Source organism: Idiotropiscis lumnitzeri, chromosome 14, assembly GCF_059441095.1.
Source record: "Idiotropiscis lumnitzeri isolate Australia: NSW breed Sydney's pygmy pipehorse chromosome 14, RoL_Ilum_1.0, whole genome shotgun sequence".
Lineage (NCBI taxonomy): Eukaryota > Metazoa > Chordata > Actinopteri > Syngnathiformes > Syngnathidae > Idiotropiscis > Idiotropiscis lumnitzeri.
Window position 1 is genome coordinate 11491264 of NC_142404.1, and position 27862 is coordinate 11519125.

The following is a 27862-nucleotide window of genomic DNA, read 5'->3' on the forward strand; positions in this document are numbered from 1 at the left end:
GATTGGCCAAATTCTTTCATATTTTTGGGGGATTTTAATTAAGTAGTCTTGAAAGTAGAGAGTCTCTGCTGATGTGCCTCCATTGCCATTCTGTATTTGTTCACAAGGCTAATTGTTGTTAGTGTCTACCCATTGAAAGTACAACCATTATGCTCAAATAGTCTGAACTATTCAATCACGATTAGTGAAGCTCTCCTCATTAAAGCACATTTATCCCTCCCAAAAAAAAAAAAAAAAAAAAACTTGATGAAGGCCGGCAAACTGTTGTTTCATTTAATTGGGTGTTTCTAATGAGGAATTTTGTACATTCAAAATTCTTTGCGATAATGAGAATGTGTTGAAAACCTGCAAATATAGAAAAGGATCTCAGTGAAGAGGCACAGAATTAAGAAATAACATAAAATGTGGAGTCACCAATTTGAATCTTGATTTGTTGGCACTTTTCATCGCATATTCTCACAAGCAGTCGACAGGATTTAGTACTGCTGTAAGACTTCAGCATTTAATGTATTTTGATATATTATAATTATTGTTACATTGGACGGTTAAAGTACAAGTAGATGTTCCGGATTCGAATCTCTCATCTCAGGTGTTACAGAGTGGCGTTTGCATGGTTTTGCTGTGCGTGCATGAATTTTCTCTGGGTAATCTGGATTCCGCACATTCACAAAACTGTCCCTAGGTCTGAAGGTGGTTTTTTTTGGGGCTTTTTTTTTTTATACAGTATATGCCTTGCACTGATGACCAGTCCAGGGTGTACCTGTCCCCATAAATCCAGTTGAGATTAGCTACAGCGATGGAATTCAGAACGTTCAGAGTGCTTGACCCATCCCATTCAAAATATATTTAAAAAGCCAAATTATTAAACTATTGCAGAAATTCAGAAGTGACAAAATGGCCGCCCTCGGAAATGACTAAACATGAATGGATTTTTCTGCTTAATTCATATTCCACAAACGCAATAATAATCAGAATGCCATGCTTCGACTAGTGGGCCTGTCTAGAACATATTTCTGTCAAGAAAATTTGGGAGTTGACTTCCCCTTTAAGATATATCCATTCTCTGTACCGCTTATCCTCACTAAATATCCCAGCTGACCTTAAGCAAGTGGCGACATACACCCTGAAGTGGTCGCTAACCAATTGCAGGGCACATAATTATGAGGCAAGATGGAGGGGGGGGGGCATTGGTAAGCCAGAGCTTTATAAATCACCAATTGAATACATTGTTGCAGGAGTTCAGAATATTCAGAGACAAAAAAGACTTTGTACATCTCAAAGTGTGCCCTTTCTATGCACGAGCACCATAATGCAGAATATAAAGGGATTATTAAGGCGAGTGTGCGTCAAAATGCAAAGAAAAGGGGCCCCTGAACGTGTTTTGTGAAGCCTAAACGTTGGTGTGTGTGCAGCGCAGGCGGGCTGGAAGGCGACCACAGTCACCTGTGAAATGAGAATCCATGGAGAGTGGAGAGTGGATAGGCCTGAATGCGTCTCGTCAGTAGAGCGTATTGTTGAGGGGGGACGGGGGGCCTGACCGACCAAATGCAGCTTCTGTCCGCGTCCTCCAAGAGCTTGTGTAATTCATTTCATAACATATCAGCAAGGACTTCTACAAGTGTACAGCGTGCAGTGTGTCATTCAAAACTGATACTTTATAATGAATAGTGCGCTTATGTTTTGTATCAGCAAACCTTTAATGGGAATATTTTTGCAATAAAAGGTTGGGGTGGGGGGGGGCAGTGGGGTGATATATCCAGAGCTGGGAATGCTTCGAGTCAATATTTTATTTCTCATCAGTGCTTCGTTGATGTTACATTCAAATGAACTTGGCTTGAGTTTTGATTTCAAGCAGATGAGCAAATATGCCTTACAATGCAATTAAAGGGGATTGCATTCAGTGTTTTTGTACTGTTCTTAAGAATAAATATTTGTTAAAAACATTCCAAAACGTTCTCAATTGTGATGACTCCTGAATGTTAAAAGACTGTTTCTTTCTAAATAGTTGACACAAATTTACTGTTTTATTTTATTGTTTTACTTCAAGCATGTTAAAGGGCTCAATTATTTTGTGATTTTCACTGTTTTGTACGTCATTCATCTACAAGAGTGATTGACATCCAGTGTGCTGTGAGGGCTCATCAGGTTGTAAAATCAATCTATTTACTACAAATAAATGTATCGTGGTTCATGCAGAACAATTTGTTTCCACTAGATGGCAGAAGGCACAATTAACTTTGCGTTTGAGTAAATACACGCAGATTTCTTGGCCGAGTAAATCAATTCGTTAGTAACAAAAAGGAATTTTTTTATGACATTTTTGTTTGCTGATGTAATTTTCTTCATATGGAATATGTGACTTAGCTCAATGAAGGTTGGGAAACATTGATCTACATACAACAGGGTTTGAGAAACTTGTCCCTATCATTTTAGATTTTACGTGTTGGCCAAGTTTAACTTTATTTATACTCGATCGAGTACTCTTGCTGGACATTTTTGTGGCCCACCGACCAGAGGGTGCTATTTTCCCTCATGTTTCATGCAAGCCACTGTCGGTTTAATTTCTCTCCACTTTTGCAAACTGATACGAATCTAAGCCTCCTCCGTGTACTTCCTATGTGTGAAGTCTGCTTTTATCAGAGGTTCGAAGCCTGTGTTTTTGCGCTGGCGAAGGTAGAGCACGAAGATAAGGAGGAGCGCCAGGAGCCCGACGAAAATTCCCCCGAGTGTTGATCCCACCACAAACACGGCCGATCCTCCAGCATCTGAAAGAAAGAAATGAAGAGGACAAAACATGCATCACTGACAATCTAAGGCAGAAATTAGATTACATTTAATTGCTTAAAAAAAAAGGAGGCTTTTATCAGCATATCATTGGGGGGGAGAACGAGAACTGCTATTCAATGCAAATTCTAAAATAAATAAATAAATTGTATGTTATTTGTTTTTTTTAAATTATCCTTATATTACATAACTGTACATTCAGTATATGCCATTTTTAGTGTGAAGACAGTTTTACAACCGTTTCTATTGCATCTAATTAGTGCACGTGTACCTAATAAAGTGTCCACAAGTAGTAGTTTAAAACAGTGGAAAGGTGATTGATCGACTGTCTGATTAGAAACGTTATTTTTAGGTAAATAAATGCCAGTTTACTATTCATAAGCCATTGTTTGCCAAGTCGTGTTTATTTATTGATTGATTGATTGAGTTACATATTTATTTTTAAAATGAGTAATTGGTTTCCGGTTCGCGTAGGTGTAACGTGAAAGAAGAAAAGCAGGTCATCGAAAAAGGATCTTCTTGAGTTGGTCCTTAAATACTCTACGTTAACAGTTAAACATGTTTGTTTTTAAACCACGTTAATCTCCCATTTTTTTTTATCTGCTTGACCCCTTTAGTTGTTTTACTGTGAACGCTTTCTTAAAGATGTAATTTATATACGGGGACCTACAATTGGCTCTGAAGTGAGAAACTCGGTTAACGTTAGTTAAGTACCCGCTAATGTGGAAGAGAGGAGAGTCTACAACATGACGGATATATATATATATATTTTTTTTTTCTCCTCTTTCACCGGACCAGTGGATACATCACTCCGCGTGGATAATTCTTGGATGGATATCAAGCATTTTTACACGGTAGGAAGTGTTTCGTGTTCCTTATATGGGTCAATGTGATGTGATTATGGATTTTTAGTTTTGAGCAGTACGCACAGAAAAAGTGTTTCAAACTTTCCTTGAATTCAACACCTGTTGACTATGACATAATCCAATCATTTGTTGCGTTTATGTTTAGTTAGTGCAAAACAACATTTATTTTGACTTCTTATTATACTGTCTTTTGATTTTTTTTAATTTTTTCTTGTTTTTGCAAGGCATACTTCAGTAGCCTTTCTAGTCTTTTGTGTATACAGTATGGAAATAACATATCATCATTTAATAGACTGAAATCACCTGAAAGAAAAACAACCCATCATAATTGTGAAAATTATGACAAAAAATAGATCATATCATCAACTTTTTTCGTGGAGATTATGTACATTTTTCCTTTTGTTCTTTTTTTATTTTTGGTGACCTTATTTGTGATGCAACTGCAAAATAGCAGAATAGTATAAATGGTAAACACAGTGGCCCTCGCTGCTTAGTACAATATGGAAACAACAATAATAAAACAACGTAATGACATGACAGTCATGTACTAAAGTCAACTGTGTTTACAACCAATGTCAAAAAAATTCTCTTTTGTTTTAGTGAGTACACAATATATATGTTTTAACGTTGTACTACTTCTTTTTGTGCACTTTAACATTTGTGTGACAGTGAAAATATATTTAAACATATTAGTAATATTTTATGATGGTGAGTAAGTTTGAGTTTTTATCTTATGGGCAAAATTGTTTAGAGAAAAAAAATCTTCATAATGAAATTAACAAACCACAGCCACTCAGGCCGTAGTTATTTGTGATTTTGCTGCATTACAGCGGAAGTTCTCACCATTTTACCCCATAACTGAGAAAAAAAAACATTTGAACTCTACATTGATCACATGCTTACCTTCAAAGGCAACGGCATAGGAATACCCCAGCTGCTCTGATGGGATATAGATGTCTTCATTTGTGATTGGAGGGAAGAACGGAACCATGTTGTAGTCCCGGTTATGACCGATGGGGGCCATTTCATCTGGGAAGCTGGCATTGGAAGGGAGAAACCTCCTCATCCACTCATCAAAAATGGCATCAGTGAAAGCGTGAAGAACCTGAAAGGCAAGCAGTAAGAATTCAACACCCCTTGTGTTAACTTTTGAGCAGCCTGTGAAATTAGAGTCTGACCAGGAAGATGGGGTCGTTGGCTGCAGAATGAGGCAAAGAGCTGGTTCCGTTGAGCAAAGCGTGGACCAGGTTGTGAAGATTGTTGACGGTTTCATCCAGTTCCCCGTCGGGTTTATCATAACCCTCCAGGGCGTTTCTGTGTGTTAAAACATTGGTTAACAGAGCGCAATGTAGTCATGGATGACGGAACATGGTCTCGTCGAAAAGTCCACCTAAAGCTGAAGGAAGAGTTGGTGAAGTATGGCGGGCTGTCAAAGTCCCGGATGCCAAGGCAGCTGCGAACATCACTCATGGTTGGCATAGTCGTGTTACCTCCTCTCATCACACCTCTCTGAATCAAACCCTCATTGGTGCCATTGCAGAGAGTCACCAGGCGATTGTAGTCATCCAAACTGAAATCACAAGCACAATACTTTGTGATTAGTGGCAATCATGTCACATTCATGATCCGCCTTTCTCCGTGCTGCAGTGCAGACCTGTTACACACCACCCCCCAGTTGGAGAATCTGGACTGGTTACTAATGAGGGAGGGGTTGTCTGGGTTTCGGCCTCCCAGCAGGGCGTCTGTGCACACGTCACAATCATTTTGTCCCGTTGCGAAGTTCCAGTATGGTACTGCAAAGTTCTCATTGCCAGTCAGTCTCTGTGGGAAAAACAGGGTATTATGGTATTATGGGTATTAGTACCGGTAAGCTTTTCGAAGAAATCTGGACTTGTTGCGCTTGGTTGCGTGCGGGTCTCTTAGATGGGCCGCCCCATTAGGCAAATTTGGCTCATTGACACAAACATTTATTCATGAAATTGTTACTTTTGGGATACTTTTTTTTTCCTATTTTAGTCAAAGCAAATTGTCCAATTTGGACTTTTCACTTAACTTATTTCTAGGAAAACAACCTTTTTGTACCTGTAGGTCTCTTTCCAAGCTGAGGAGGTGGTACCTGTGCCAGGTGATGAACGCAGGGCCTTTGTGTGAGAAATCGATGGCTTTGAATGGGCGACCAGGACCTATTGGGAATTTTTTTTTTTTTAATTGCATGTTTGGAATTGAGGAGAAAAAAAAATAAGCGTCTGTGTACAAATTGACACCAAAAAAATTAAGTCCAAGCTTTGAACACAGACATTAACATCCTAAGGTGTTAAGAACCTAGACTGCAACTACTGGACTAAGAACAGGCTGATCGCAACAGTGGATTATGCACAGTCATTTACTGTAATTAATGCATCAATTTACAAAAGCAGATCCTTTGTATTAAACGTTTATAGATTGTCATGATCTGGATAACTTGAAATGTAATCATCTTTACATTAATCCTCTTTTAATCAGCGTTCTTAAATTTGAGTGTCACAATGAGAAGAGCGACGACTACTTACCAAGCAGAGTGTCTCGGACGGAATAGTAGTGTTGCCACACAAAGAAATCATAGATGGAGATATTGGCAAACTGCGGCTCAGTTCCATTCGGCCCCAGGAGGCCCAGCCAGTGCTGGGTGGCGATCATGTAATCTGGGTGGGTAGTGGTCTTCGCCAGTTGCAGGGCATCCAGGAACTCCTGGAGCTCTGCAGAGGTCAGCGTGTGGATGTCCTTTCGAATGACCGGTGCTTTCCTCTGGTTGCAGTTTGGTCCGGTCCAGCCAAATTTGCACTGTCCACAGTCAAAGCCCGCAAAGTTGCCTGAAACACGGATAAAGTATTTCTCGTCGCAATAAGTGCTGACTTGCTTATTCCAATAGTTGTGTGACTGTACTTTACTTACCACTACACCTGCAAGTCTGGTTGAAGAATTTGGTGGGCCATCTCTCCCGGTCATCAACGTTCCTGAGCCTGTACGGTCCTCCCCAGGGTTTGGTGTCGACCCGGACAGCGGTGCAGTTTCCCCTCCCTGTCAGGTTACCGCATACGTTTGCCGAATCGGAGCCCAGGGCAGGGCAGCACTGCTTGGACAGGATCCCCTCAACGGTGCAACACACTCGAGGGAACTGGGCCTCACCGGGTTGCAAAAATAAGCAAAAAAGGCTGAAAAGTAATACAGTCGTCATTTTCCACTTGCTTGATTATTCCGGTCAGTCGTGAAAAATCAGTTTGTTGATCAACTGATAATTTAGTTCCCCTTGCACAAGTGTGACCCCCCTCCTCGGCTTGTGTGTCTTCAAATTAGATACAAATAAATTTTGTGGTAATGGCCCTTAAAGTCGAATCATCTTGTGTTCCAGTTGGTTTCATGCACATTAAGGACGGCAGTATTTTGTGTTGGGGCTTTAGTAGAGCTGGGTGGGATTAGGCTAGTTGGTCTTGTGACGATCACCTGACAGGCAACTGAGAAGCTAGACTGAGACGTGAACCGAGAAACATGTTTGCCTGAAGGGGCCATTAAGCATAAGACTTTAATGCACTTCATCAAGACTTGTTGTATTGAATAGGTTCTCTGAGAAGATGAATCAGATTAAGGTTTTAGCTGGCAAAATATAACAATAAGTGGGTTACCATAAGTGTACAAAATAACAGGATAATTATATTAGCAGTTGTTGTCATTTCGCTGAAATACCAGCTCTATATCTTCAGGGCAGGAGTGACTTTTCAGTGAATCTTTCACTTTGTTTTCCAGAAGGGGGTATGATGCATGAGGCAAATGGTGCAATTCATGTGATCCTAAATTTCACTGTAACGCGTTTCACTTTGTATTATTCTTGGAGCTACGACTGAGAATCACAGTCACTTGTGATACATTATTAATGTCATTTTTTTTAGCCAACAATAACGGGACAACACCAGTGTGATACGCAATATGTCATGTTAGCTAGGAAAGTAAAGGAAGAGAAATTTGTGCAAACACATGAAGCGTACAAATATCCAAATTATATTGACTATATAAAAGCATGACATATTTCAAACATGACATTGGTATGTCTAGATGAGATATATGCACTGTTGACTGTTGATCGGGTAGAAAACTGACAATCACGTCACATTGAATCGGCCAATTTGCAGTGGCACATAGTTGGCCGCCGTGAGAGAGTTTCTAAACTCCACGAATGTGTGTGGTGGATGTCATTTATATTTCAGTCATAAATATCACAACAGCATGGGACAATCCCTCTGAATCATTGTAGAAATCAAACAAATTATCATCATCCTAAAAATATTTTTCTTAGCACCCGATCGTGGGTGGAAGGTGGTCTCCAAGTGCCCATACCCTCCAGTCAACTGTACGTCTTCTGCTCATGTAGATCTTATGACTGGATGTACACTTTGCACTTGCCCATCAGTGCTTCCGCCTCGTAGACCAAGCGCTTCTCTCGACGTTGACTTAAGACAATTAGCTGGGGGCTGCTTTGATTGGCTGGGAGTCGGCTGCGTTTCCTCCCACAACGGCGCCAATGCCCTCTTCTATCTCCTCTAGTCTAACAAAATACCAAAAGAAAGAAAACACAGACTGCTCTTTGTGCTACACTTGTGCTGGCATGGAAATAGGGCCCATCGTCTCAAACTCAGAAGGACTTTCTCCAAACATACAACGTTAACATAGCAATGTATTTCAAACTCACAAACGCCCTCCAACAAAATCTGGTTCACCCCAAGGACAAAATCCCGAGAACTCTCAGTAATGTTCTTTTCGCAGTGCGGTGTAGCGAGGAGTGCAATGACCTCTACATTGGAGAATCCAAGTCGCCATTACACAAGACATCGGAGAGCAGTTTATTTGAATCCGGCATCAGCAGCTCATTTGCATCTCAAAAACTAGTGACATTCCTTTCAGGGCATCAATCACCAAATTCTGGATAGAGAGGACTGCTGTTTTAAAAGAGATACAAAAGAAGGCATTTCTAAACAGGGTAGGCGGTTTGCGGCATCACCTCTCGTCTGCTTATAGCAACGTGCTAACATCCCTCCTGCCCAAGATTGTCTCATTCCGCGGGAAGAGTGACGCTAACAAGGCGTTTGGGTGGTTTCGCTAGCGATGCCGGGAAACAACACCGACAACAACAACAGCCTGTTGCGTTGAGACCACCCACAGAGGGACAAATAGGAACGATCCACACCTAAAAACTTAGACCTCAACCAGCATTTTGGATTCATGGTGAAACATCTTCAACAAACAAGAAAAGTCCTGTTGACTCAAATTAATTGACTTGGATGGTTCTGAAAAAAAACGTAATATTGTTTCGGTTGTTTTATTTTTTTTTAAATAATGAGAACATATTAAAGAGTAGAAAATGTAATTAATATCTTATTTGCATGCATATTGCACACCACTATGTGCGAGAAATTGACTTTTATATCCAGTGTAAGGTGTGTTTTGTTTGCATTATTATTTTTTGAACATCAGCCAAATTCTATGTGGTGCTTAATAGTAGAATATCTTTGAGGTCAACATTTCTTCCTGCAGTCTTCTACGTATCCTCATGTCACAAGACTCTCTCGAGCATCCCTTCTGTTACACTTGTGACTGCGTTTTCGGCCGACGGAAGCATCAAAGTTTGGTTTGGACGCAGACACATGACTCCCGGGTTTGTCTCTTTCACCCGCCAATCCCATTTGGTGCATTCCAGCCGCACGCCTTGTGACTGCTGACGCTTAAAGTCAGTGTATGGAATTCGATGTCAAAATGAGACTAAACTGCACCAAAAACGGGGAAAGAATTATGTGGACGTTTGAGCGCATTGCTTTTATGTGAAAGCAAAAGGCACATCCACCCACATTTCATTGCAACTGATGTCATCATTTGTTTTTGTGTGCATCTGTTTTACAACAATACTGCAATAATTACCAAGCCGATGTTAAGAAAAGGTTAAAATCGCAGTTTGAGTCCTTTTCTCTCCTGATTGTGTTGACCATTATTTTTGTTTGTTTTACCGTTTTAAATAGTAGCAACACTGAATAGTTCATCATCTCAGGACCTTGTTATGCTCTAACATGATGGCGCCCTGGGAATGCTCTTGTGACTGCTGAGTCTTTTACACAAGAGGCCTCGTGAGCTTCACTGGACTGATGGGGATTAGAAGAATTCCTGCCCGGAGTCAACTGGAATTCGGAATGTCGTAGAATGTGCTTTTATCAGGTGTCTGGAAGAGCAAAAACACAGTAAAGGTGGCAATCTTTGGATTGTTCACAGTTTTGCGGCTCATTGTGCGACAGATGGATTGTTTTGTGAAAAAAACAAAAAAAACAAGTGCAGGTTTAATTTGAATCAAAGGAAAACTTAGCAGAATTTAAAGTTATATATTTTGGTGAAATACAAGACGGTAAATTCGTTATTGTGCATTTGGGGCTTTAATTCTAACATTGAAACGTCGCACCTAAGGCACATATTTTAAAGTGTGTGTATGCACGTGTTTGTAGAAACAACTAGGATTTATAAGATTTCGCCTGAAAAATTAAAAATGTTGAGTTATTTTCATGGTATGAAAAAAATACTGTCCAGTTTAGAGCGTTTATGACATACAGCGCCTACATTTATTGCCTAGGAAGAAATTCAAAATGCAACCTTTACTAAAATAAAATAAATAAATAAATAATATTTTGTTGTTTTTTTTTTTTTAAATGCTTTCATTAACAGACTTAGTTTTTCCAGCCTAAACACAGGAGGGTGCTAAAGAGCTGTGGAGGAACAAGGCGTGACGGTTATATGCATAAAAACATATTACCGGTAGTATTAAATGATGGTGTTCATTCAGGCTTAAATAAGTTGAATTAAATACAAATTAAGTCGGAGAAGACACTGACACCATGTAGGACTGCTAAAGTCCTTACACATAAAAAATCGGACAGGAGTCTTGTTGCAATATTCAAAAATACATTAGTTATTGCATACTTATGCCAATTAATTCTTGTCTAAAGTCTCCAGAATATTCAGTCAGTGGAGCGTATGACTATTTAAACATACTAGAGACAAGCAAATGAAAAAAAATGACTGTACAAAATTAACACTCAGTATTGCCTGACAGTTAAAGATATACTCATTTCATACTATGTTTAATATTGTGGTTGTAATATTCATACTGCAAGGGAGAGGGAGGCGGGTGGATGGAGGGCAGGGCGCGTACTGTAGTACCACTAACCGGTAGTAAGAGGGCAGTGTTGCTGTGTGTGGTGGCCACTAGCAGGCAGGGGCAAGGACACGCGGCCTTGACAGTTTGAATTTCCTCCAGGATGTTCGGGCCAAATATGCCATGAAATAGTCTGGGATTGGACATCTTTGTACTTTAACTGTCACCATTTAAAATGTCCACCATGCCGAGCGGCGTCTGGGAGCGCAACACAGTAGCCTGGGTGGTAGGCAGCCATGTGAAATGAGTAGCCTGTATAGAGTTTTAATCCTCTTTAAGACTCCTATCCATCTCCAAATTAATATCTAGGGGCCACACATCCCTCCGCGAGCAGCCTGCCTCCATGTGTGTGTGTGTGTGTGTGCGTGTAGGCATGCGTGTAACAGAGCCACTTCTCAAATTATTCACTGGAAAATAAGATTAATAGTTGTACTGGGAAACACGCTTGGGGTCAATTAGTTGAGAGATGCTACGATAAAGTCATTACGTTACAAAGCCAATTCAAGGACATGAAGAACCGAGTCGTTAGAGGTCAATATGCGTTAAAATCCAACGTGAAGATGCTATCCCGGCTCACCACCAGTAGAACAGAAACCAATAATACTCATTACATGCATTTAATTGAGGCTGTCCTAATTAATAATCAGACTCTTGTACCATTAGAGATGGAAATTACAAGTACAAAACGGGGCCTTAGGCCTCATTCACTCAGAATATAAGTTTTCATTTGGGTGTAATTGTCATTTTAATTGGGCCCACCCTTTAGAACTTTGTTACAAGTGAGGGTGGACAGTCAACTGATTGTCCTTGACAGACTTAGGGATAATTGTTTAACTGCTTTTTTTTTTGTTGTAATATGTTATCATAATTTTTATGCTAACATCAACACTTTATCAGAGCTAACAGTATACATTTGAAATGAAATCATTTAATACATTTTGTCTTGAAATAATAGATGGCACACAATATAAGAATATGTTCATTATTATTTTTTTAGTTTTTAGAGCAACTCTCAAAACTTGCCGCGTCAACTTAGCAGGAAATACTCTATTCATCAATTGTTATGTAGATGGGTAAAAATTGTGTTTAAATTGTGTTCAGCCGCCTTTTATTTCTGGAGTCAACGATTTTAGGCCAAGTCTTCTTCGTAGTATGAGATGAAACAGCATACGTAGTGACTGAATACTTGTCTTAAATTAATTTGCTTCTTCATTTAAAAATAACATGTGACAGTGAACCAACTGCGCCTCTGCTGGTTACAGCCAAGTTGTGCACTCAAGTTCGAGACAATCCATTAAAAAGTAAATCAATTCATGTTAATATTTTGTTCATCTCTTGTCATACACATCCTATTTCAATAAAAGATCACGATCAAAAATTGTGCAACACTAAAGAACAATAGAGATTACCGCAGAACAGTGCCATGTGGTCTCTTAAAAAACTAAAACCATACAGTTTATTTTTCTGTACTCCAATCAAAATATTGGCGAGACCCCTTGAGTGAGTCTTTCTTCAGTGATTCCCGCCCACCACTCTGGCAGCTTTACCCATTTACATTTGAGCATAATGCCGGCATTAGAGGAAGCACAAGGAGGCCCTGATAAGTTACAAAGTGCTGCAGGGGTAAACCTCGTAAGAGAGGGCTTGGGAGTTATTTACAGCGTTCAAATCCTTAAAAAAAAATACCATGTCTGCGGGATGAGATTGGTTTTGCAGTCGACGCCGTGTCACACAAAGCAAACACAATGCAATGTGGAGGGTGTTTAGCTGTAAATGACCAGATGACATTAATTCTAATTGACTGATCTCATCCCATGCTTGGGACCTCTGTGTGCATTAGTGTGTGTCTGTGTGTGTGATGTTGCTGTCTGAGCACAATGTGGTACATAAAGCCCTTGAACTGAAACACTAAGATTGCCTTTTCTTTTAAAGAAGAGAATTCTAAAAGCAATTTAATTTTCATTGAAGCAATGCTTTTAGCTGTGTGGCATTTTCTATTCAAATTCTCTGTTTTGATTGCCTACTTTTCACAATAAGAGCACTCCAGATTTGCAAAGGCATTACAAACGAGGTTAAAGGCAATGGAATTCGCCCCCCCCCCCATCGCCCCCCCACCCTTATCTGCAACGCGCGCCGTACAGTTGTTCCATGTGAAATGCATTTAATTGCAAATAGAAAAGAGCGCAGAGAGAGAGAGGCAACAATGCAGCGGACTGAAGCGCTTCCCTCGTCTGCTTTTGAGCGAGCACATTCAAATCGAAGCGGCCAGACAATGAGGGGAAGGAATCGTGCCCTGAATAGTCTCTCTTTTTCTTTCTTCTCTCTCTCTCTCTCTCTCTCTCTCTCTCTCTCTCTCTCTCTCTCTCGCTCTCTCTCCCGGCCAATCCTCATTCTTGAAAGGGGCGGGGTTTGAAAGTCTTTGCCGTTGGGGCACCTGATAGCGCGGCGTTGGAAGACTTGCGAACGCTATTCATCACATGATTCTGTAGGTCTATCTGTATTGCATGCTACAGGGCTGCACACGCAAGCGCACGATAAGGAACTTCCTCTCCAGAAGTTGCGGGCAACCAGTGGCCCGCGGGCTATGTGGGGTCAACATTTGATCTATCCCAGTGTACAATTCTAGAAGTATTTAGAACCTCAGATTAATCCCAAAGCATTTCACCCAGAATTGCTTAGTATGAATAACAAACAATTGTTCTGCATCATTTTTCTTTTTTTTCATCGTACAATAGCCGCATCCAAAGCTGAAACGGTGCCTGATTGGAAAAAGGTTCCCCACCCCAAGCCCTCGGTCACTGTGGCAAGGGCGGGTGTCAGGGGATCATGGTGCACAAAGTGCTTGAAGCCTCATGGGTCTTTGTTGGGGCAGAACACTCCCAGCGGGTCTGCTGTCAGCGTCACGGCACCGAAAGGAAGAAGTTGAGGCAAGAAAGTGCACCCTTGAAACTTTCCATTTTCCCCCTGCTTAACAAAGATTTATACATATTTATACATGCCCAACTATACTGATAGCAAAGTGGTGTGGTGTGTGTTTGGGGAGTGAAAAATCTTGGAATTGCAGAGGTAAACTATATGTAAATGCCATAAAGTAATAGACTTGTAGTGCAAATCACACCATTTTATCTTTAATTTTGCTTTCGTACCCTCACTGCCACCGCCGCCGCCGCGCCCCCCCACACCGCCCCATCCTCTTTCCTCTGGCTTAAAGGTGCATCAGAGATATGCATTTAAGCATATTCAGAACACGGGGCGTGAAATTAAATGTGTGGCAGAGTGAGAAAAATATACAGACGCCCGAGATGCCTTAAAAATAGTCATTTATGCAGATGGAGAGGAATGGGATGACCCTCTCTCCAAGCATTTCTCCCCTCACTGTTCTTCCCCAATCTTGCTCTGTATCTTCATTTTTCATTGAACTCGCCAGTTTGCTGCTAAGCAGCCTTGTAGATAAGGCAAAGTGCTAAAAGGAGACGACAGAAGGAGCTCAGTGGGCCCGTTTCTATTGCACTTTCACCCAAGGCAATGGGCAGAATTTAACGGATTCCTTCCAACATATGTTTTTGCCAGATAAGTAAACAGTGTGTGTCGGAAATGAAAAAAAAGCATTTGCAATTTAATGACATTACAGCTCCCAGCTTAGCCCGCCGTGCTGCGAGGCGAGGAGCAGAGAAAGGGGAGACTGGAAGAATGGAACTGGGTGTCATCAATGTTCCCCCCCCCCCTCCTTGCAAGAAGCAGCACTGAATTCTTCTTATTCTTTTCACACAAAAAACACTTCCTTTCTCCATCCCTCCTGCTATTTTGTTCTCTGCCCATAGTTTGAAATGAATTTATCTCATATTTTATTCAAGAAAAACTTGCCTGTCCTCCATCGTCTGCTCTTCTCAGCTAAAACACATTGACGGTGGCGGTGAGTGCACCCACCCCTCCAATTCACTAAAACTTCTTTTGTAAGGCTTTATCAATGCACGCTAAAAGCAGAGCGGGAGTCCAATGTGAGGACTAGGCAGGTGAGGGGCAAAAGGAATAACCTCCGACTGTTACATTGGCCTGGCTGTAAATAATCCATCCATTTTATGTGAAACTCAGTGATTTTCCTCTTATTCCTCTTCCCGCCCGCCGGCTGTCAGTCTGCAGCCTTCTTCAAGGGGACTAATTGTGCAGGAAAGCAGATTAGTGCTTGGATGTACTCCTTGACCATGTGCTAATGTGATGACAAATTTGGGGACCCTGCAAGCGAAAGGCGTCGCACGCCAGGGCACTTTTGGCAGGGGCTGTAATCTGCCTTTGGTATTAGCTCAGCAAACCGGCTTGTTTGACTATGGATCAATCGCTCGCTCATTATTTTTACAAGGAAGCTTTATATTCAAGGCGCTTTGCTGCTGTTGATCTCTCATTAAGCATGCTTGGATGTAAATGCACTGGCAATCCTTGTGTAAGGGATATGTCACCCCGGGGCCCGGGCTTGCACAAGCACGTAAAGGAGAAGAAGGGGCCAGGAAATGTGGGTCAGCCGCCGTCGCCAGGAACTTGAATTTCAGGTTTCGCTCAGAGCCACCTGCCTGGCTTTTCTGCATTTAATGTATTTTTTTTTTTGTTGTTTGGCCATGTTGTGTTTTTGAATGTCAGCCCTGGAGCCGTTCAGCAATTTAGGAGGCACGATGAGCTTTGTCTCAGTATCCCTTCCAAGTGTTCATGTTACCTCGCTAAAGTGCCGCCGGCTCCTGCTTTACACACTCGACATTTACACACGGTCTTTTAGCACCGCTCGGCATTCTGGCTGTACAACTTAAAGGTGAGATCGGGTCAAACCCCGTCGATAATATTACACCGCGGTGAGAGGCGACGGACTTATTAGTTTTTTGCTCGACAACTAACTTTACCTGTTTGCGCTGGAAAGGAACTGACATGTGACTCGTGATCTTCACGCCATCTGAATGGAATTAGCTGTCAGGATGCATTGAGCATCAAATTAAGAGGGGGAATATTTTCAACTTGTTTACAAACATCCAACAATCCCGACATCTGTTTGCTTGACAAGGGATCACGGCGCGCGAGCTGCGCAAAAGAGAGCCCTCTGCCATATTTGGCCTCACTGTACACTGCCAAGGTGAATGACGCAACACGAAAACGAGCCTGACAGCACCAGGCGTCGGCTGTGTCTCTTTTTTAGCGCCCTACATACATAAATCTCTTATTGTTGTGTGTTAGCGATGTATATTTTTACACCTTGCTGCCTTGTTGATATTTGTTTGCTTTTTGACATTCAAGTCCATTTGTGTCTCTTGTGAGAGCTTGTATGGCTTCCATTTTGTTGCAAGGAAAAAAAAAAAAATTGGTGCTGTAATATTTTCAGTTTGTTCACTTCCAATTGCCCCACTTAACCTGCTGAAAATGCCTCGGATGTCAACATGCTCTGTGAATGATAGCGGCCCTCAAATGTTGTGTTCTTTTCCTTGCGACACCCTAGTTTTTATTTGCTTGGGCAAAGCAGAAGCTAAACAACAATTTCACAGACCTTTGACCTTCGGAAATACAACACACGATCCCTCGGACGAATGACTATCGTTGATTTTCATGCGGCTTTTTGTGACCTATTTCAGTCCGTTTCAAAACTGTATAACCTTCGTTGTGGATTTTGTGACCAGGTAATGAGATACCGTTGACTATCCATAAAAATCGAATGTATTGTTGTAAAACTACAAGTGCTGTAATCGAATAAATGTAACCTTTAAATAGTTTTGTGGTAGAAAAGAACCTTTTACAATTTTACCTTTGACCCCCACTACCTGGAAAGTTTGATTCTGTGTAATATTTTAAAATCTCTTAAATTAAAAAAAATAAATAAACATGAATTGGTTGGTACGCAAAAAGAATGTCTGCAGATTTTTAACCTCTCAGCTGTCTCGTTTCGTTTGGGATGTCAGTTTTTTTTTGAGTAAATTAAATAAATCATTTTAGTCGACAAAATTATAACACACTATGATGCGCACACGAGTCATGCAAATTTGAAAATCAAGCCATATAAGAATTTATTGTAGCCTCACTTTGTCTGACAGATAACTCTGTAACACAACATGGCACAAGTGTGACAAGTTGGCTGAAGGGAATGTGTAAACTGTCTAGGTACCCTGCTTGTGATGTCTTCTCGGACCATTCATAATAGATTGGTTCTGAGGACACTTTGCATTCGCTCCCAATCAAGGTATGAAGTCAAGCTTGTTCATCAGTAGAACTAATGGCACGTTTCATGTGGCATCTTCTGAGATAATGCATGTGCTGCAATTTCTTCCAAAATCAAAAAATGCCAGCGAGATTTTTTTTTCTCACATTAGGACATTTTATCAGGTGTTTATTTAACAAATCTACAAAGTCCTTAATACAGCATCTGATCTGAGATGCTGGATGCTTTGCCCGGCCTTAAAAACGGCCGGCATTCTTTAAGGCTTCCAGCCGGCCGTTGATTTGACTTTCATTAGATTTTATAACTCTTTTGTGTGGTTATATATTTATTTTTGGTTAAAATTGCTGACTTTATGACGACACGGAAAACAAACTGAAATCAAATGACAAATTTAATGTTGACTTTAAACTTTCGAGTCTTATCAATCTTTGTTAGCTGCATGTGAAATAAGTTGCTCGCGTGCTGCATTCACTCGTGGCAAGTGCGAGATCTTATCTATAGAAGCATCTTCGCTTTGTGCTCCTTCTTGTCAAACGTCACAAACAGCTGGACTAAAATGCATTCACTTCTCATTTTCAGAAAAAGTGGCATAAAAAGCCAAAGTGAGCACAAAACATCCACAGGATTAATTCTTTCATGCATCTTTTGATGGCTCTCGTTGAATTATGTAGGTGTGCGTCTGTGATTTCAGTTGTTCCAGCACGTTAAAAATGTGCTTAAAACTAAGACAAGTATGACATGAAGTTTAGGACTGCCTCCCATAAAGAGGCTAACAGTAAGACCGGCCCCTCCAAAAGATGAGCCGTGCGCCAACATATCATTTGGCAGCCATCTATTCTGTTAATTACAACAAGTCTGCAAGCATTTGACTGCTAAACTGCGATATTACAATGCACGCGCTGCACTCCTGTAATCCTGTTAAAAGCAAATAAATAATCTCTGTGAATGAATGTTGGCAATAGTTCTTCTTTGAGGAGTGAGCAAGAGGGAGCCTACTCACCGCTGGCATGAAGGGCTCACTCACTCGCTCACTCAATGATGTGTTGTCATTAAAGGTGCAGTCTGGGAGCCCCCCCAGATCTTTTTGCTGTAATGGGCAAAATAATCTCCCGCTTTGATAGGCACACGTCGCAGAGAAGTACGCCAAGTGACAGGTACTTATCTTTTTGCCTGTGTCCTGTGTTTAAGAAAGATATAATTCTTTGCGACTGCTCCTCGGGGCATCGGCTCTTCAACTTCATTATTTCTTCTCATGATAAATATATATATATATATATTTATATACCCCTTCCTCCTCCTCCTCCTCCTCCTCCTGCTTGAAAACCTGAGAATTAATACCAAAGCTGGCAATCTCTGCCAGCGGTCATTTGGAAATGGAACAAAAAAATGTCACATCTGTTTAAAGAACATTTTTTCAGGGCTTCTCGCATGACATTATTCTAATTTATTGATGGATTCGTGGAATAATCCTATGACTCTGGCTCTCTTTTCTTGCTCATTAACTTCATGATTTGAGTGGCTATCAGGAGGCTATAGTCTTTTCATAAACTCTTGTCAGAATGTTCCATTGAACATCTCACAGTGGACTTTTTTTTTTCCCCTTCCTTCAAGTTTTTTACATTTAAGTCTATGTAGTGCTATACTGCATATTAAAAGACTTGGTATCTTAATAATCCTTGAGACACTGGCTGAATAGAAATCTGAAGTTCTTACTGTAGTGAGCTGCTTTTGACAGCAGTGGGCGCTATAGAGTCTGCAGAGACTGTAAAGACCTTTATTGATGTATTACTGTCTTCAATTGTGTTCCACTTCTTATTGATGCTTCTTGTTCTTATTGTGAAGACTTAAAAACTGATATGGATAATCATTCCAATTCAGTAAAATGGAAATATTGCATATATAAAACTCGGCTGTTCACATTATGATAAAGTTGACTATAGTGTGGAGGTAATTGTCACAATTAATTAAGATAATAAATATACTAACAGGTAATGAAAATAGCTCTCCATGATATGAAAGGATTTCAATAAGATTTAGATGTTGTTTCTAATATTAAAATATGTTTTGAGGGCTAGTTCTTGTCCTTGTGATTTTATTGGGGTGAGCACATTTTGTTCCACTTTCACAGTTAACTGATTTAAAAAAAAAAAAAAAAAAAAGGTAGTTGACACACGCAACAAAAAGCAAGTTTAATATAACCATATTTTAAATATCCTGATAGGTGTCACAATTAATTTGCACACAATCAATCAGTGCAAGGTCTAATATTAAGTGATGATGAAATAATGACCTAAATTAATAAAGAAATTGAAGTTAGTCACTGTCCTGTGCATTCAGAACTGGATCCTCATCATGCGCCGTGTGTTGCCACTTATGAGAAATGAAGAGTCAAGTTGTTCTTATGCAAAGTAGCCACATGGTTGGTCTGTTTGCCACGCACCTTTCTGTCCAGGCTTCTTATCACAAGATGGCAAAGTGAACAATCCGACTTGAAGAACGATATACAGAGGAAGGTTTATGCTAAGGGCGTTGTATCCGCTTGATGACAAGGTGGACGATGCCAAGGAGGACATTTTTGGCTTTAATGAGCACAATGGTGAAGCTTTACTTGGCAACATCGTGTCATTAGTGTTATCAAAGCAGCGAATGCGTGTGTGTGCGTGTGTGTGCATGTGTCCTAGTGTGTCGTGAATTTATATTCGCTACTAATTTATATTCGCACAAGTGTATGGTAGACTACGAAACTTTCCGAACATTGTCATAAACCCGAGGACCACCAGTACGTGCCCATGCGCCTTCTACACCCAAATTCCAGAATCCTCCCCTTTGAACTCTGTCCACTTATTGTATGAGCTACTTTTCAAACTTCTTGGAGGCATAGTCAGACTTCAGAGACCAGAGTCTGCCATGTTTATAGGGGGACGGGGGGGGGTGGGTCCTGTCGAGTACACAGACATTTCTCATTTCTACCTGTGACCTTGGGCACAGCGACATGTACCATTGGCAGGCTTCGATTTGCCACGTTAGGTCGTCGTGGAAAAGCTGCAATGCAAGATAATTTCGGCTTTTTTTACCCCTGCTTCTCCTCCTTCCCTCCTGGGAGCGCGGAGAAGTCAGAAATACAGCAGTTCACAGCGTGGAGATTACAGGTAATATGACACACAGTCTTCATAAACATTCTTGACCCGAGCCGATGATGGAGATATTGCTGCAGGAGAGACTTTTCACACTTTGATTTGCCTAAAATGAGCTGGAAGAAGTCAGTGATCACACTCTTTGAGCTTCCTCACAATCTATCCGCGCACGTGTGCGTGCACACACACACGTAATGACAACCAGGTGAGCGTGCGCAAACAAATGGAAGAAATATCCTCAAAGAGACCATTTTGATGTTTTATTCATGTACGTGGCGAGGAAAAAAAAAAAAAAAAAAAAAACGTAAAATGATCCATCTGAAGCCATTGAAGTCCGGTGATAATCCACATGCTCGTGGGGCGGCCCTGGGGCGAATTAGGGAACGGGAAGCCATTGTGCTTCCATCTGAGGTCAACACGCTTGAACTGCTGATACATATGTATGTTAATTTGCCTAATCTCACTCATACAAATGTCTCACAGGCATACGTATATGGCTTTGACATCCAATCATATCAGGGCATCGGAATGGGAGTTTTTTTTTTTTTTTTTTAAATTCATACATGGAGAGCCTTTTGTATCACAGTGAAATACATTTTGACTCATTGCAAAATACATTTATAAGTATTATTTAGCTTGTGTACGGATCACGTCGGTACACCAAGTATACTTTGTACTAAATCAAGGTTGGTGAAACGTTTTTCTATCAGACAATTTGGATTTTCTAAAATCCTTTGGAGTCAATACTAAATATTTCCGGATATATAATGCATCGATTGAACAGATGATTATTGTATATCATGAGCATGTTTTGGTTGCTGATCTTCTGAGGAGATTCTGTTTTTTGTTTTTAAATAATTGCATAGCAAGCCATTATATTTTCATTAATAATTAGTCCAAGCTGGCCATTATTAGCCAAAGCAGCAGCACTTTAACAACCACTGTCTATTGGATTTTCATTGCACAAAATGTTGTGGCCAGTGGCATATTGCTTCCGGCTAAGACCCATTTTTCCATTTAAATTATGACAAATGTCAAAAAAAATGTCTTGAGTCTTTTAACCGTTTTGCCATGAATTAAACAGAACTATCCAGCATAATAAAATTAACACTCCTCCTTCTCTGGTGACTTGACTAAATGTGTTTCCTCCCCCTCTCCATGCAGCCTTGACGCTCTCCCCGATGCGGGAAAAGCAAATGCACTCATTGCCATACGGTCAGGCTTTAAAATGTACTTTCAATAGTAAAATGGAATCATTTCTCTGATATAGAGCAACCACTTGAGTTTCCCCAATGTTAAGCATCTTCACATCAGGGCCAGTCGCGCATTCACACACACACCAACACACACACACACACGTTTAGTGATTATGTGTGCAAAGGAAATCAATTCCTATTCAATCATTTATTTTCCCTTTCTAAAAAAAAAAAGAGAGAAAACAAGATCCAAAAGGATTCTGGTGGGGCTCAAGGTGAGTGAATAGTGATGTCATAATCAATTTGGCTGTTCCTTTTTCTCAGGTGTCACAGAGTTGTTGAGGTGACATTGACCCCCTCTGTAGAATGTTATCAAGTTGTACTTGAAAATGTGAATTATTCCTGTAATCCATCTTGATTTTTATTTTTTTTTTTTTGTCGTAACCTTATGGCTTTTCCGAACATAAATCCAACTTTATTCTTGTACCGTTCTTACTTTTTTTCCCTCGTAAAAGACTGATTTGATACTGACGGTGTGATCCTTTTTGACAGTTTAATTCCACCAGCTTGTAAATTCAGTTTTGTAACATGATTTCTTTCCCGTAAATGACACCAAGACATTTTTCTCGCCGTGCATTTTACATTTGTGCTATGAACCCTCAAAAAATACAAATCTGATCCTGTTGTAGTGTCGTCGTAGGAAAAAAGTGGCTTGGACCGTTTCCTTATTCTTTTTACTTGTTTTTTTTGGCGGCAAATATAACTTTCTTCACTTTTTCTTAGCTCCTTCCCTAATATGACTCAATTCTTATAACATTTTTTGTTCACATGACATTTTAACTATACTCATAGCATTCTGAAGATGGACGCAGTCTATTCCTCTAATAGTACAACTTTATTCTTGCAGCCTTACAAATTATTTTTCATGTAAATTTTAAATTTTATCGCTTTGCAAGGTGACTATTCTTGGAACCTTACAACTTGTCATGTCAATTTTTTCATGTAAACTTCATACTAAAATCACCCAAATTGCAGTTGATTATGTATTTATTTTTTCTCATGTTTGGATCGTGCAATTTATTTTCCTAAAAATGGTACTTAATTCCTGTAATAAGACTTTTCTCTTGTGCCACGACTTTTTTCAATTAACTATTGCAACTTACTAAAACTGCTGACTTTTTTTCCTTATTGTGATTATTTTCTAATCTTCTAACTTGATATTGTGAAATTATTTTGAGATCATCACACTTCTACCCTCAACATTTTTGTTCATCTTGAGATTTTTTTTTTCTTTTAAAACATATACTGTGATTATTTTCTGGTAGTGCTGCAGGATTTTTCTCCTAAAAATATTTGTTTTTCTTAAAAAAAAAAAGAGAGACACTAAATTCCTGCAATACAGAACATTACTATTGTAACCTAGCAATTTATTTCTCATTTCAACACAATTTTTCAGACCAGAATTACAATTATAGCTTGTGAATCTATTCATGTAGCATTACGGATATTTTTCAAGTAAAGTTGTAACTATTTTAAAAATAAATAAATATGTATAATAAATATGTAATCTTTATTGTCATAACCTTAAGACTCTCTTAACATTGTGACTTAATGCTCATAACCTTATGATTTTACTCTCAAAATTTTTACTTGATCCCTGTAGTGCAACATTATTGTTCTTTATTCTTCCACATAAGAAGTGTGTCAGAAAACTTCCAAGACTGATGTCACAGAAGATAGACAGTATTTGAAACCCAAACTACAAACTAAGATGCTCCCCCTTTAGCGAGTGCCAGGTGATCAACCAGTAAGCCTCCAAAGTGATCCTGCGACGTTTGCTTCATTCCGTGCGCGAGAAGAGGTGGTAATTCAAAAACTATGACAATGTGCCTGCTCGCAAGGCTGTGAGCATCTGGCAGTTCCTAGCCGAGAAGACCATCACATCCAAGAGCAACTTCCCTGCTGAGCTGACCTGGCACCATCTGATTCAAAATAAATAAATTAATTAATTATCATCAAGATGGCTGCTGCATTAGTGCTGTGGATGATCCCGGAAGAATTCTCCCAGGAATGCATGGAGGTGTGCCAGAGAAAGCTGGAAAAAGTCTGTTTGACTCCAGGGGGAAATTTATCATTTGGAGTTTAGGTTTGAACTAGATTTTTTGTGGCACCAATCCTGGCAATTTCAGCCTTTTTTTTTTTTCAATGTAATATTGTGGTTCTAATCTCGTCACATTTTTCTTGTAGTATTCTTATATGTGTATATAATAAAAATTAAAACTGTTATTGCATTAATAATATATTTTTCTCATAACCTTACATTTTTCTCATCACATTATGATTTTATGGGTATAGTTATGTTTCCCCTCAATGTTCATCTTTATTCAAGCAGGTAATACTACAGTTATGCTCACACTCTTAATTTTTATAACCTAAAAAAAAAAACAATCTAGGAACACTGCTATAGTTACAACCCTTTCCCCCTAAAATTCCACATATTCCTGTCATTTATTTTCATCAACAATAATTGTTTTATATGCATATAACCCCCCACCCTTACTCCTTTCCGTCTTATTCACTTGAAGACCTTGGAGCCAAGGCTGGAAAACGTTTTAATAGGAAGGCCTTTTCTTCTCTCACTTCTTTCCATAGTTGCATCTCCACCTTTCCCCATTCAGGAGCCGTCTTAGACAGAGAAAACATAGGCCATCTATTCAAAAGGCATTTAGTCCATTTCTTTCTTGGCCGGTAAACCCATTCATCAATTGTTCTGGTTTGTAGATGGCATTCTAATGCTAATCTGGCGTGTTAAATATCTTTTTGTTCCCCCCGCCATCTTCTTTAACCGTTTTGTCATTCAGTTTATCCAGTTTTGGCCACCCATTTTATTTATTTATGCGCCTGCTCCTATTCATGCGCTCATGTATTTTTTATTATGTTGTTTCACTGTCATGCAGTGTCAACTCACTCCATTCAGTGTGGGCTACTTGAAGGGCTTGCGGGGACAAAGCGTGTACACATTGCACCGCTATTCACTCCGTCCAGCTGGATCGCTTGAGAGTGAGAGAGGGAGAGGAGGAGGAGGGGGGCGAAAACCTTGTGAAAAGAAATCCTGCACAATGGACACAGAAGAAGTGCACAATGCTAACAGTTTTCCAAATACCACTGATTGCTTTCATCACAATGAGCGAGAGCGGCCGCTTTTCTGCGAGCTCCACTTCAACAAACAACGCTCGCACAAAACCTTCCAACCCGCGTTTTGTGCGCAAACAAAACCTCCTCGACCGTCTAAACGCTCCCAGAGAAGTGAAAAGGAGGGGGAAAAAAGGCCTTTCACATTTCTTCCCCTTGCAAGATAAAACATCATAAAAAGGCTAAAAAGTTGGATTTTTGTAAAATTGATTTGCAAGGAAACCATTTAGAACAAAAAGCGGTTAAATTCAAGCGCTATTCGCAGTATTAATTTAATACAATTACATATTTTTTTATTTTTATTTTTCGAACGCACCACAAGGTCACTTTAGACGTTCTATTAAAGTGTTGGTGGTGGGATGGGTGGGCTGTTCCACTCAGGAGGAAGTTCCACGGGTGTTGCAAACGCGGAGCTCCACTCAAAGGGTTTAATTAACCGCGACGGAGATAATTATCCCTGGACTGTCCAAATTAGTTTTGCATAATCGCACCGATCCTCATGAATTAATCTCTTAGTGTAATCTAGTAAAGGGGGTGGGGGGGTTACTGGATTGAAATTCAACACACACAAACACATAGTTGAGAACACACGGTGATCAGCAGGTTGTGCATGTCCCTTTTAATTCAGATTATATCAACGCACTTTTAGGGGGTGCATGCACTTTAAATACACCCTCAGTGACACCGGACAAAAGCGGCCATTTTGCAGGAGGGGGGGGGGCGTTACACTTCACCTGGACTCCACAGAGAGAAAAAAGAATATGTTCATCATATCAAAAAACTGTAATCCGATTAGTTTTTAATCCTATTCGGTTTTATTGTTATGATTATTTTTGTTCCGGTGATCCGTTTCTCAACAGGTGACACAAAAAAGAAAACACAAACATACATATTCCATAAGAGTTGGTTATTTTAAAAAAATGGTTTTCTTGTATTCCCTGCACATGACACAAGACAAACGTTTTTTTTTGTTTTGTTTTTTCGGGGTGAAGGGAGTGCGTTTGAATTTATGTCTTAAGGAGATCAAATAAATTACCGGTACAGCCTCTTAAAAAGTCTAATGTGCAAATTCATTCTTGTCCTTTTTATTTGCTCACCATCGATTCCACTAAAACAATAAATATTACAGACATCTAGAAAAGGGTTTAAAAATTCTAAATCAGAGGTGGGGAATCCAAGGCCCGTGGGCCACAAACGGGCCATGCATGGGAGCGATGGATCAGACCGGCCATGCAATTGTAAAAACAAATAGAGGAACTGTTATAAAAAGTCCCAAAATGTCTAACTGTGCATTACATAGAATAATAAAGATGTTCCATTGTATTTCTTTTTCATTTATAAATTTAGTATGGCACCGGAGGACTTTATAAAAACTGCAAAGATTCCCCACCCCTGCTCTAAATGTACACTTGATGCTAGTGAAATGTCCCTGCGTGGGTGCCTCAGAACACTATATAAAATGACTTTTTTTAAACATTTTTTTTTTTTTGTTTGTTTTGTTTTGCAGGTGTGTCACCATCCTCCCACGGTGGACCCACGAAGCGTCGGGCAGTCCCAGCTCCAACAGGTGCAAATTAATGTCTTCTACCCCCCTCCCCTCTTTCGTGGGTAATTGGCAGAAGTTTGGCGAGTTCTCACGGAGACCTTAAATAAAGGCAATCATCCATATACATGTGATCTATGCACACTTCATCACATGTTCAAGTTTGTGCATGCATAAATCAAACTAATGCATCGAATGTTTTTTTTTTGTTGTTGTTTGTTTTGTTTTTTTTTTATTCTCGCGTGGGGCCGATCATAACGCCGCTGCGTAGGCAGGATAAGGTTCGAGCTGAGGCTTCCCCATCCCGGGGAGAAGGATGTACGCGAGGGGCGGCTGGAGTCCGGTGGAGGGCCACGCCGTGCAATTGCAAGGGATCATGTAGCCAGGGTTCCCGGGGGACGGGTGCGAATGGGTGTGCGTCCCGCCACCCACGCCGGCACCGCCGGTCCCCGCGAAAGCACTGGCGGCGCTCGGCGGATAGCCCAGCGGGGACGCGTAGGTGAACGAGTGCGGCGAGAGCTCGCTCATCTTGGAGCCCAGGTCGAAAAAGGAGTAAGGGTTCGTGGACATGGACGGGTTGAAGAAGACCCGGGCCGCCGCGGCCGCCGCTGCCGCCGCCGCCTTGTCCGGGTTGCCGATGATACTCTCGGGCAGAACTCCGGCGGAGAGGCCGCTGACTTTGAGCGCGTCGTGCTCCCCGAGGTTGTAGGGCACCGGGAATGAAAACTTGTCCTTTTTCATCAGGGTCTTGGGCTTCCGCCGGGGCCGGTACTTGTAATCGGGATGCTCCTTCATGTGCATGGCCCGCAGACGCTTTGCTTCGTCGATGAAGGGCCTCTTCTCGGACTCTGTTAGAAGTTTCCACTCGGCGCCCAGCCGCTTGCTGATCTCTGAGTTGTGCATTTTAGGGTTCTCCTGGGCCATTTTCCTCCGCTGGGCTCTGGACCACACCATGAAGGCGTTCATCGGGCGTTTGACGTGATCCATCGGTTTAGACATACTTCGCACTAACTCTCTGTAGAGGAATGAACACATGCGCGTACGTCAATAAATGCGCTCGTTTTAAACAATAAGCGTCATGAGTCAGTTTACTTACTTAAAACTTTAATTCTTCATCCCAGCCGCAATTGTCTTCTGCAAAAAAAGAGAACTCCTTAAAAGTGTTGTATTCTCCTATTCATCCTCACGTCCGAGCCAAAGCAAAACAACAGTGGGTAGAAAAACACGCAGTCTTGTCTGGTTGTCCTCCGAGTGTCATCCGGCATCAGCGGCAGCGCGCACGCAAGTGGATGACAAGTCTCCGCGGCCCCGTGTGAAATACTGCTTGTGTGGCAGGTAGTGAAAGTGCCCAGTGGCGCATGCGCACTAGAGCGCCAGCACCGCGGGATCGACTCCTTTTTTTTGCCCCCTCTCTCCGGTTCTCCCTCTAAATTCCCATCCTCTGTTTTAAAGAGATGCTCAATAGGCGCAGTGTTACCCGGATCACTTTAAGCGTCCGTTTTTATTTCTATTAATGCGCGCGTTATAGTCCATTATACGCACGAACGCGCGGCATCTTGGTGCGCTCGTTCACCTCGCTTGGCCTCACCTGCCCTTAACCCCTCCACATCCACCACCAGCACATTTTAAATACTAACCCAGTCTTTAATGGTGTCATATTTGGCGACAATATTGAGCCACTGAGGAGGTCTGAAGTGTTTCTAATCGCGCTCGGTGAAATTAATTACTTTCCTCAACA

General features: G+C 40.8%; 2 protein-coding genes and 1 long non-coding RNA gene across 4 annotated transcripts in view; 1 reads left to right on the forward strand and 2 right to left on the reverse strand.

The window, feature by feature from the left end:
* Positions 1–1769: 1769 nt before the first annotated feature.
* Positions 1770–7047, reverse strand: dct (dopachrome tautomerase). The gene is made up of 8 exons (XM_088314485.1): positions 6582–7047; positions 6200–6499; positions 5733–5833; positions 5305–5471; positions 5041–5220; positions 4829–4964; positions 4554–4755; positions 1770–2765 (listed from the first exon to the last, which is right to left on the reverse strand). The coding sequence occupies exons 1-8, from the start codon at positions 6862–6864 to the stop codon at positions 2593–2595; spliced, it is 1542 nt and encodes a 513-aa protein (XP_088170611.1). The 5' UTR covers positions 6865–7047; the 3' UTR covers positions 1770–2592.
* LOC148323472 (uncharacterized) overlaps positions 3275–27862 on the forward strand; it is a 64314-nt gene continuing 39726 nt past the window's right edge. The window contains exons 1-3 of one of the 2 annotated variants that reach the window (XR_015846452.1): positions 15531–15670; positions 18115–18213; positions 26089–26148. This is a non-coding gene — a long non-coding RNA (uncharacterized LOC148323472). Of the gene's footprint in view, positions 3639–15530; positions 15671–18114; positions 18214–26088; positions 26149–27862 lie in introns of those variants that run through there. The other variant, XR_015846453.1, reaches the window with a different exon arrangement.
* sox21b (SRY-box transcription factor 21b) lies at positions 25186–27444 on the reverse strand. Its single transcript, XM_088314488.1, has 2 exons — positions 27221–27444; positions 25186–27139 (listed from the first exon to the last, which is right to left on the reverse strand). The coding sequence occupies exon 2, from the start codon at positions 27121–27123 to the stop codon at positions 26377–26379; it is 747 nt and encodes a 248-aa protein (XP_088170614.1). The 5' UTR covers positions 27124–27139; positions 27221–27444; the 3' UTR covers positions 25186–26376.